Raw genomic sequence first — 11137 nt, forward strand, 5'->3', positions numbered from 1 at the left:
CTTCATAGACGTCTAAGGTAGGAAGCTCAAAACAAGAGTGAATACCAGAACAAGATGTTTGGCATTGGCAGAGAAAACCTATCAAGTTTCAGGGGCATACCCATTTAGGGGAAATACATTTAATAAATTACTGCTTCTCCTACTACTACTACTACCACTACTAATAATAATAATAATGATAACAATAATAATTATTAATATTATTTAAAAAATAATTTGCCAAATATGGGATTAATGAGGTGTTTGTTATTGTTGTTCTTTTATTTTGGAGTTATGTTACATTATTTTGAAAAGTTCTGCAGGAGTTCCGCCATTGACGTCACAACATTCAAAAGTTGGTTAAAGTTTCTAGGAGCTAACGTATAAACTTTTGGGGGAACATTTGTAGCATGTTTCTAAATTAGAGCAGATTTGAAGCTTTTGGATAGTTGATATGGTAAGTTATTCTCAGCTATCTTAATAAGCTAGCTGGCTACCGACTTGCCCTCGAGAGATGCCCCAGAAAAAGCTCGGCACAACAATAACAATGATTGATGATAGAGATTGAACAGATTTTAGTAAAAAGCTGTAATGATGTGATGGAGAAAGGGAAAAGACTGTGCACAAATGAAAGCGCTCTTGGAAAAGCCTCAGCCTGTTCTCTCAGGTCAAATGGTAAACAGATGTTTTCAACTATATTTCCACCATCCTTCTTTAATGTAATTTTTTAAAAGAGGTGTAGTTTCATCCACCCAACATCCACTTCTGCTTTGTTTCAGATGCTTCAGGTGAGCGGTGGCATAGCACTCCAGTTAAAACGGTGAGTAATAACCACATGTCGAAATAGTATTGTAGCAGAGTGATTGTAATTTGTTTTGTATAATATGACACTTTTAAGAAAAATGAAGGTGCTTCACTTGATGTACACCAAATACCTGGTCGAAACAGCTTTAAGATGAACAGCAGACCAAAACAGGGCACCCCTCCCATCTTAGCAGATACCTTCTGTACTCCCAGCATGCAGGAAACTAAGGTAAGAGAGGATGGATTGCTAGGTGGATCAAGCAGGTTGCTGCTGGTAAATCTTTTAAATTTGTGTTTATGGTTTTTTGTTGCGTTCAAAACCTAGCTATTGAAATAATTTAAAAAGTTTCATATTCTTTGACCAACACAATAACTGATTGATTCCTTCAGTTGTTATTTGAGGTTTTCTGTCATTTGTGTGTTTGGCAAAAGTTTACTGCAACTGACCTGAGCAGCACCATCATCCAGAGGCAAAGGAGGGAGCTGCACCTGCTGATGGCTGAGTTAAAGGATCGGGAAACAGAGTTAAATGCCATGGCTGCTTCCCATCTTAAGCAGCATCATGCCTGGGAACAGTACCGCCAGAGGGTGTTGACCTTGGAGCAGAAGTGTGCCCGTTTAGATGGTGAGGAGAGCTAAGGATATGTTGGTCAGTTCAATACAGCTGTAACTCACAGGGGAAAGCTGGGTTGCAAAGCAGCTTGCAGATGTCCAGCAACTGTAGGCAGGATACAGCAGCTTCAACAGCACACTGTATATAAGATTTACCAATCCAATGTAGAAGGAAATTAAGCGTAATCAGTTATTGTAATCTAAGGAGCTTGGAAAGAAAAGTGACTGGACTTCTTTTTTAGGCCTTCCCAATAAGGCTTAAAAATCTGTGACTCTCCACCAATTGCTCTTAGAACTGAAAAAGCTTGTTGGATGAGAGGTGAAAAGTCTTCAAGAAACTTAATAAAGTCCAGATGCTTTTCTTTCCAAGCTCCTTAGATTCAAAAGTGAAATATCAATATGTTTATGATAAACCATGGTAATATTGTAAATAGATTTGTGATTTTCTTTTCTCTTGTTGCTGACAGTGTAATTAATTTGTATAGATATGGTAATAACATGGTTGTTATGAAGCCATAATAAAAGTAGGAACCCCAGCTGAGTTGTAAAGAGATCAAAAATACGTTATATTAAGAAGTAATCATTTTTTCTTTGTCAGCACATTGTTTCTATAGTTTGCACATCATCTGCAGACTGAGTCTGTTGATGAAGGGGCGTACACATGCCATTTTGTTAAACGGCCATATGGCGGGACTTTGTTCTTTTTTGTGTGTGCAGAGGAGGTGCAAATGCGTAACGAGGTGATCAGAGTCTTGACTAAACATGTGCGGGTGGTGGAAACAAGGGAGAAGGAGGCCCAGAAGGAACTCGACGAAGCCCGACAGCAGATCTGTGAGCTTGAAAAGAAGCAGAAGCACATCAGTGAAAAATGCCAAGACTTCCAGGTACTTTCAGGTACCGCCATAACATCAGCACACAGTTGGATACACTTAGTACTGCTGGGTGTGGTCGTTCATGTGATTTGTCAACATAGAGGAAAAACATAAAGATAAATGTTAAAAATGATTCAGGAATGAATTGGTTTTCTTTTTTTGATTTGTTTTTTAAAATTCCCTGATACACAATTACTTTTTTCAACTAATCCCTTTTGGGATCGCCAGAATAGATCATCTGCCTCCATTTCACCCTGTGCCTCTCATACTTCTCTGTCACACCAAATCTCTGCATGTCCTTGTTCAGTACCCTCAATACTGCAGTTCAGTATTCCAGAAGCTTCTATGTGATCTTCCCCTTTTCCTCCTCCCTCAGCTCCATCTTGAACATCCTTTGTCTAATATGGGCCTGGGCAATATGGGAAAAACAACAATTTATAACCATAATTTTTTTTAGTACCGTTTCATTAAATCTATTATTTTTAGCTGTCCTCACGACATCATGCATTCATGATATCACTTTGTCTCTTTGGGGTTTTTTCTGTCTTCAAGTATGGTACAGGATAAAGTGTGTTCAGTCTTATGTTGTGTATGCATTGCATTGTGCAGGTAAAAGGTCAACAGTGCACTATGCAAGAATGTCACTGCTTCAAATGGTAAAAAGTAATTGTGGTATTACCCGTCTTTGTAATACATGTTTAGCCAAAATGTCTTCACACTACCAAATTCCTTGGATCCTTATTTCAAGCATTTCCTCATCTTTTGAGCCTTTTTTGGGAGCATCACTTTTGGTAATTCTGCGACTCGAGTCTTCTTTTTCCATTCTCATTTTGCCTTTTATATCATTTACACTGCTGATGTACTGGTGTGTACAGCTACAGTGCCTCAAAGCACATGTGCTGCTACCAGCTGCTCCTCCTGCACTGTCTATCAGTCTAACCTGATGTTGCTCTAATCCTATTCTTATCACTTGCACTCTGCTCTCTGAGATTTTATCATGGATTTCAAACAGGTCCATAATAAACACATGGCCTGTATTTGTATAGCGCTTTACTTATTCCATATGGACCCCAAAGCGCTTTACACTACATTCAGTCATTCACCCATTCACACACTGGTGATGGCAAGCTACATTGTAGCCACAGCTGCCCTGGGGCGCACTGACAAAGGCGAGGTTGCCGGACACTGGCGCCACCAGGCCCTCTGACCACCACCAGTAGGCAACGGGTGAAGTGTCTTGCCCAAGGACACAACGACCGAGACTGTCCGAGCCGGGGCTCGAACCGGTAACCTTCCGATTACAAGACGAACTGCCAACTCTTGAGCCAAGATTGCACATCAACTTTGCTTTCAAATTTCATTTGAATTGTTAGTGATGAGAACAATCTCCGTGGTTATAACTGAGTATTTTTCAGTGGAAGTCTCCAAACCCAAAGGCATTCAGGTGATGAAGGAGACCAAGACCCCCACCAAAGGAGCCCCACCCAGCAGCTGTTGAAACCTTGTGTTTTTGTGTTCTTAAATGAAGAGGCAATAAAACAGCTTGTTATAACACAAGCAAGGAATATTTTGAACTGGAAGTCATGCAAAACTATTTTAGCACATTAATACAACTAGAGAACTATAGATTAGCATAATCCATCTTCTCTATGTGTCCATTCTGTTTTTCAGGATAAGAACCAGAGTCTCAACTCCACAGTCATGGCTCTGTCCACACAAGTCGGCTCTCTGCAGGTCAGGGAGGAGGAGCTTAGTTCCATGCTCAAACTCAAGGTACACATGTTAATCTTTGCTCTCTATATAATCTGCTGGTCTTGCATCAATTTATGATGTCCCATCATTTTATCTAATTATTCTAACCCTTTAGGACAAAGATATGGCAAAAGCCTCGAGTTATATACTCGATCTCTCAGGGCGCCTGCAACACCTTGAGACATCTCTGAAGGAGAGTCGCTCACAGGAAAGCAAGCTCCTGAAAGACCTGGAGGAGAATAAAGTATCTTACAAGGAAGCCAGACATGAAGTCACACAGCTCAAAGGTACATTATTAAAACTTCGTGTCATTTTGTTGCCTATTTACTCTCATTCTTTAGAGGGCAGATGATCAGAGGACACTGATGTTGTTAAAAAAAAATAAGGATAATGGAACAGTAGTCTGCAACTCTTCTCATAAAAAGGAATTGAAAGCCTTTTGGGAATCAGATTTAGAAGATCTGCCCTTAAACGTTGTCTCCATGTGCTCCATGTGACATTTTTAGTCTGGATGTATGGCTGTATATTTTTTTCCAGCATTCACAGAGTTGTGCACAATAAATTCTGTTAACACAGACTACAAGACACATACCATTTAGTGCTGACACATAAAGCATTGAAAACACGGGAGCTTTTTATGAAGGATCGTTATTATATAAACTCTAATGGTATCTGAACTTCCAAGATGCAGGTTGGACAGATTCCTGAAAATTTAGGGCATTAGTATTTTTCAAACAGAGAACTTGTCCAACCATCAAATGGCACACTCCAAAAAACAAAGATCTTCAGCAGAAAATCTGGAAGGAAAAAAGTTTGGCCTTTCTGTTAAAAATGATTTAAAAATGAGTTATCTGTTTACTTGCATGATCAATCGTTTTTCGTGTTCTTCTTCTATGTCGTGCTGTGCTCATAGAGGAGCTACAGCAGCAGGTAACACAGAGCAGCACCCAGAGAGAGGAGATCATCCGCCTCAAGCAAGAACTCCAGCTGCTTCATGGAGACGCCCTGACAGGTACATCGCAAACACACTGTCTCACTGTTTTTGCAGCTATTTCATTGGTGGAAACTTGATGATGTATTTCTTGATATGTTTTTGACGTATAAGTCTCTTTGAACCCTGAAGGCTTGCTGGATAGATTTAGGACTGGCTGGTGTTTCGTAGAGTTCTGTGTGCTTTATCCTGGTATATGGTCCTCATCTTTGATATTATATAATGAGTGAATATCTATACGAGAGCTGTTTTAAATAACTGTTTCCATTTTCATTTATCTGATGAACCTCTTCATCATTTTTTCTAATGTAAAAAAGACCAAACATATTGATGTGACAGTTATATGAACAGAGAAAAATGAAAGTGGTTCTAGAAACTGAGAATAATTGGCATTTCATTCTCAGTGAATGAATCACAGTAGATGGCGTCAGTGAACAGTGACAGTGTTAGATTCAGTAGCAGGAGTATGTAGAGATAATGAGGTATGCAGTCCTGTCTTATCTCAGCAGTCTGCTTTTCTCGATAGAGATCTGTAGGGTAGATTGTTTCAGATACCTCTCAGCCTGAGAAAGACACTCTCCTGCAGAGATAAGCACAGCATTTGATCTCTTTGACCAGGGGAGGGAAACAGCTGGAAAGATGAGCTGCTAGAACTGGCCCACTCCAAACAGGAACGCCTCATGTCTGAGCTCCACTGCCTACGACAGGTATAGTTTCTAACATGTAGTATTTCCCTGAGAGTACTGAACAAAACGTCATAAGCGTGAACCCATAAAATATACTGTGGTAATTGGAGCCCAGCTCTGGAAGTACAGCTTTCCTCATTCCTCCAGCATAAGGTGACTTACTGGTTGGACAACATACCTCAGTGTTTCTGCAGTTTCACAACGCAGATGTTTGACTCTGGGATACTGTCATTGTCCAGTGCTTCTTGAAGTAGTAACAGGCTATAAAGGGTAAATAGAGAAAGTGGAACCTCAGGCACAGGCTCATGAAGGTCTCCTGAGTCTCCTGTAGATTAGTAAAACCCCTGAACTGAATTTGGCTGATGTTTCTTTTCAGCCATTCCCATGATTTTCTCCAGTTCTTTTGAAACTTTTTTGTGTCTGAATGTGCTTCATGTTTTCATGTCATTGCCGTCATTTTGTGTCTGTAATTCAGGGGGAGCGCAGTAATTTGAAATCTATTTCCAAGTCTCCAGAGTCTCTTTTTTTGTTACATCTCTGTCTCATTGTCGTCTAGGTATTTGATATAGTCTGCCTCTAAATGATCATTAAACATATTTTTATATTAAGTTACAATTTTTAGGTAGTTTTCATCCGTTTGTAGGTGAGAATCTTTAAATCCACTTTTACTACTAGAATTTTTCTTTCAGCATCTCTCTCTTTTCAACATAAATGCAGACAATTTACTCTGGTTTGAACCCCGCCTATCATGTGGGGTCATGCTTTTAATAATTGAAAGTTTAAAAAAAATGCATTCAAGTGATCATGTTTGTGTGTGTGCAGGTTTGTGAGAATCAGCAGAATGACCTGCAGCTGATGCAGCTGAATTGTGAAACCCTGAAGGGGAAGACCAGTCAGGGATTACTGGGCAGGTGAATAATGTCCTAGGATAACAAACAAAGCAGCAAAAAAAAGTGCAAACCATGTAACAAAAATATGTGAGGGAGCTACTTTCTGGTAGTCCTGACCCCATTATAGTAGCTTTTCCACATATTGTTGTTCAATGGTTTGCACTAATTTTGCTGCTTTTGGACTTCTCCTGTTAGGGGTGGCCACAACAGATCATCTGCCTCCATCTCACCCTCCCCTCCATAGAGTCTTCTTCTGTCTTCTTCACTATATCCATCCATACTTTAAACTCCTCTGGATTTGCCTCCTGTCTTTTTGGCAGTGCCACTGTTTTGTGCAGCCAGAAATACATTTTAGAGCCCACAGTTATTAAAACCACAGAGGCTGCACAGCTGGCACATGTCACAAACCCATTCCAGCAAACTAAGTTTTCACTGAGAAAATATGTGTGGATTATATTGTTGGCAGTAGGTATACTGTGGGTTTTTTAGAGACTCTGGACACTGATAGCAGCACACATACCCACAGCTGGCTTGTTGACTGGACAACATACTAAAAAACCCCATAAACATTCAGTGTGTGTGTCCAGTACAGTCCAATGCAGGAATGAATTAATTGTTTCGTAAGACTCAGATAAATGTCTAATTCTTAAATCTCAAATTTAGTAAGTGTCAGTGTTTTGTATATTAAATTGAATGTGGTAAAGTTGTGAAAAATCCTTCTAGATTTTTAACAGGAACAAAAGATTAATGAATACGTCTCTCTCTGTGTTTCAGCCAGGATGAGTTAACATGTAACTATCTGAAGGATGAGTCACCTTCTTCACTCAGAGGGAAGAACTTAAAATCTGTGTATGATGATCTGCCTGCAGATGCTCTTCAAAGCTCAAACAACTGTAACCAGGGAGTCTTCTCAGCTTACTTGATGGATGTAAGACAACTTCATAAAGTCTCTCTACAAACCTCTTGTTTGTCAGGGACAGCATATAAGAAGAAAGTTTGTTTAAAGGGAGGGTGGGAATGGGGCTAAAATAGGTTGTTTAAGACAAGATGGGGTGATGTCAAGGGGCGATCGTGGCTAAGGGGCGATCGTGGCTCAAGAGTTGGGAGACTGACAACCTTCCTTGTAAGGTTGCCGGTTCGAGCCCCGGCTTGGACAGTCTCGGTCGTTGTGTCCTTGGGCAAGACACTCCACCCATTGCCTACTGGTGGTGGTCAGAGGGTCCGGTGGCGCCAGTGTCCGGCAGCCTCGCCTCTGTCAGTGCGCCCCAGGGTGGCTGTGGCTACAATGTAGCTTGCCATCACCAGTGTGTGAATGTGTGTGTGAATGGGTGGTTGTGTAAAGCGCTTTGGGGTCCTTAGGGACTAGTAAAGCGCTATACAAATACAGGCCATTTACCATTTTACAAGATAAACTATGGGGGTACACCAAGGACCTGTATATGTTAAATTCAACTGTCAGTCACCCAAAGCTACTCTGATAGAGTCCAAAAACAAAAATATTGTGCTACAAGTAAGTCTGTGTTTTTTTTTATATGGAAATCGGAATGAAATACTTTTGACCACACAATGTAGGCTGTTGACAGTTCTGAAACATGCGTTGGCAAAGAATGATGACACAATGGAGTTGTCTTTTTTTAATGGTGCTCAGGTTGGAAAAATTAAGATATTTCTGTTTCTAGTTGTTATTTTAAGCTAAACTAGCAAGATTTTAAGTAACTCCTAATATATAGCACAGACAAAAGTGACGTAAGGTTTTTCAGGCATTGCAAAACAAATTCATCACCATATTGAAGTATTCCATTAATAGCTGAAGACAAAGACCAAGAGTTCTTTCCTTCTCTCATCAGGACGACCCTCTTTCCAGATGCTCTCTGCAGCAGCTGTTAGATGAGTCCAGGCTGGTTGTGGCTGGTTCAGGGAACAGCATCCTGAGACTCCACAGTTCTTTACAGAATAGCAGCCAAATGGTGAGTTGTAGCCCACTGACCCTTTTTATTTCCAGGAGTCCCAGACACCCCAACATCACCCAAGTACCTCCATCCTCAAGTACCTTCATGACATTCGGCCTCTTTTCATCTCTCTCTCCTTATTTGTGTTTATGGGGTGTGGCATGAAGAGGATAAAAATATTCAGTTCCTCCTGTTTGGGTGTGTTAATCATACCAGCTTTATCGTATTTCTTTTTCTCTAACAGACCAGTCCAGCTCCACCCAGACTTCGTCCTCAACATAACACCAACCAGCCAGTAAATCACATGGACTTGATGACTCAGTTGAAGAATTGATTTTCCTCATGTATGTTTCAGTATTTACTAAAGTGACACACAACTGTTGAGCACTAAGATTGAACTGAAAAATCAGTGTTACTATATTAAGTACTGCACGCACCACTTGTTGAACCGTAAAGCCTCCCAGGAAAAGGTGAAGTATAAATACAGACTGTGAAATGTTTTTATATCACTGATATTGTTTTAAATTGTGAGATGTGAATATGTCCTATGTAAGTATTTAAACATATAAAGACACACAAAAATGTCATTGATTAACAAAGTCAAAGAGTGTATTTTTAAAATCTTGTTTGTGGCTTTTAAAGGCTGAAACGTGTGGAGTGAGTGAGATGGGAAACCAGTCCTACAGGGCTGATGAGTGGTGTGTCCTTGTACCGTTTTTCCAGTTTCACTGCCTACAGATCAGCCTGGTGACTCAGCCGAAATGTCTGCATCTTTTAGTAGCTTTTATGTTTTTTTGTTTATTTGTTTTTTAAATAAAAATATCTGTATATAACCTACATGTATGGTACTTTGTTACCTGACAGTCGCACACTTTTTTTTCATTTCCAGTGTGTTATTTATGGGTTTGGATGGAAGCTGCTTTGTTCGGACAGATTTTTTTTTTTAAGCATCCTGTGGTGATTTGAAGGAGCTAGCCAAACCAATAGGATTGTGGTGACGTGCGCGCGCCGCACCTGACTCACCTTTGTGGTTTAACGAGGCGCGAGAGCACGGACAAGGAGCCTGAACCTGTGTGTGGGACCACTTTGGATTTATGTGTCTTTTTCGGTGAAAACATGAGTAAAACGAAGAATAAAAGTGATAATAAGACGGAAAAGGCTTTGGCTGCGGAGAAAGAACAGTTCGGAAAACAACAGGTTAGTCACTTTGTTCCTGTGACGGATAACTTTTTGATGTCTCCCCCCAATCTCTGTGGATTTAAACAGTCTTCCTTATTGTTCACACCCCGTGCTTGATAGCTAGTTTTAACTGTCAAATGGGTACTACCAGACAGTATCGAAATGTCAAATTCTTCACTCCTTCTGACTTATTAGTGGAAAATATTGTTAAATATATCACGTGTCAAGGAAATTCACTGGTGTTATTTCTGTCATGTTTTAATCTTGAAGTTCAATCTGATGTGGCTGTGTTAACTAGTTAGTCGTGTCCTGATTGCTCCTTTCATTTTGTTAGCTCCACAGCATCAGCAAAGCTGTCACCACAGCTGAAACACCACCAAAAGACAAACATGTACGCAGTATCCTTTTAACAGCAGGTTTCCTGCTAACCGGGCTTACTGGATATCCAAAACAAATACAATTTCATATATATATATATATATATATATATATATATATATATATATATATATATATATATATATATTTTATTTTATTTATATATATTTTTTTTTTTTTTTTTTTTTTTTTTTTTATAAATAGCTCATGCTGACTGGCTTATTGGGACAATGCTAACATTTGCTAAGGAAATAAAACCGAAGTCCCTGTAAGGTATTTGGGTAGGCTTCATAGGTATCAAATTAAAGAAAAGCAACTGAGATTCGTCTTTTGGGGATCCTCAATGTCTGTGCTAAATGTCACGACATTCTGGAGAGCATGCTGAGACATTTAGACATCTGAATGCATGAGTGAAAAGTTGTTGGCAATACCGGAGGGGGTGAAATCAGGACCTCTCCTTTCAAAAAATGGATTATTAATTGCAAAAAGTCATAATATGCCTTTGATCAACTTTGCTGAAAGTCTTTTCTTTAAAAAAAAAAATTATCTGATGGAGTCCCTCGACACCTTTTTTAGTTATCAACTTTAGTTATCACCCACCTCTGGCAAATAACAGCCTCAGAAATGTATCAGTCAATCAGTTTAGATACGTGATTTCTTGAGTTTTTAACTGTCCAACACCCTTCAACTTTTACTATACATGCAGTAATGTTTGGAATATTTCAGTGTGGGGTAAAGTGGTGAACTGACCAGCAGCTGTCCTTAGATCAAAGCCATAGTGTGTGTAAAATATCTTGACTGTATATAAACCATTGCTTTCTCTCCCCCTGTGTCTTAAGCTTATCCACTGTCACCATCTCTCTCTCTCTCTCTCTCTCTCTCTCTCTCTCTCTCTCTCTCTCTCTCTCTCTCTCTCTCTCTCTCTCTCTCTCTCTTTTTTGTAAATACATAATTGTGATGTTGATCTAATTAAGGAACTGAGGGATTCTATGTCTTCATATGATCTGAGCGGTGTCAGTCTCTCCTTTTATGATGAAACTGCTCA

At 39.7% G+C, this 11137-nt stretch overlaps 2 protein-coding genes across 2 annotated transcripts in view; both read left to right on the top strand.

Moving 5' to 3' along the window:
- The first annotated feature begins 350 nt into the window (after positions 1-350).
- On the top strand, positions 351-9311 carry ccdc62 (coiled-coil domain containing 62). The gene is made up of 13 exons (XM_063480546.1): positions 351-654; positions 759-799; positions 878-1012; positions 1216-1408; positions 2113-2279; positions 3939-4040; positions 4135-4306; positions 4933-5031; positions 5629-5717; positions 6519-6607; positions 7361-7514; positions 8434-8553; positions 8780-9311. The coding sequence occupies exons 1-13, from the start codon at positions 534-536 to the stop codon at positions 8867-8869; spliced, it is 1572 nt and encodes a 523-aa protein (XP_063336616.1). The 5' UTR covers positions 351-533; the 3' UTR covers positions 8870-9311.
- A 340-nt stretch (positions 9312-9651) lies between these two features.
- The window catches only part of LOC134631972 (huntingtin-interacting protein 1-related protein-like), a 20862-nt gene continuing 19376 nt past the window's right edge, over positions 9652-11137 (top strand). Inside the window, exons 1-2 of the mRNA XM_063480547.1 lie at positions 9652-9732; positions 10049-10112. Coding sequence (XP_063336617.1) covers positions 9652-9732; positions 10049-10112 — 145 coding nt within the window. The remainder of the gene's footprint in view (positions 9733-10048; positions 10113-11137) is intronic.

The sequence above is a fragment of the Pelmatolapia mariae genome, linkage group LG7 (assembly GCF_036321145.2).
Source record: "Pelmatolapia mariae isolate MD_Pm_ZW linkage group LG7, Pm_UMD_F_2, whole genome shotgun sequence".
Lineage (NCBI taxonomy): Eukaryota > Metazoa > Chordata > Actinopteri > Cichliformes > Cichlidae > Pelmatolapia > Pelmatolapia mariae.

Bases quoted from the DNA above. Each gene is read 5' to 3' on its own strand.
- ccdc62 (XM_063480546.1), top strand. From the start codon at position 534: ATGATAGAGATTGAACAGATTTTAGTAAAAAGCTGTAATGATGTGATG. The intron at 1,013-1,215 runs GTAAGAGAGGAT...GTTTGGCAAAAG, and splicing joins CCAGCATGCAGGAAACTAAG to TTTACTGCAACTGACCTGAG. The intron at 6,608-7,360 runs GTGAATAATGTC...TCTGTGTTTCAG, and splicing joins AGTCAGGGATTACTGGGCAG to CCAGGATGAGTTAACATGTA.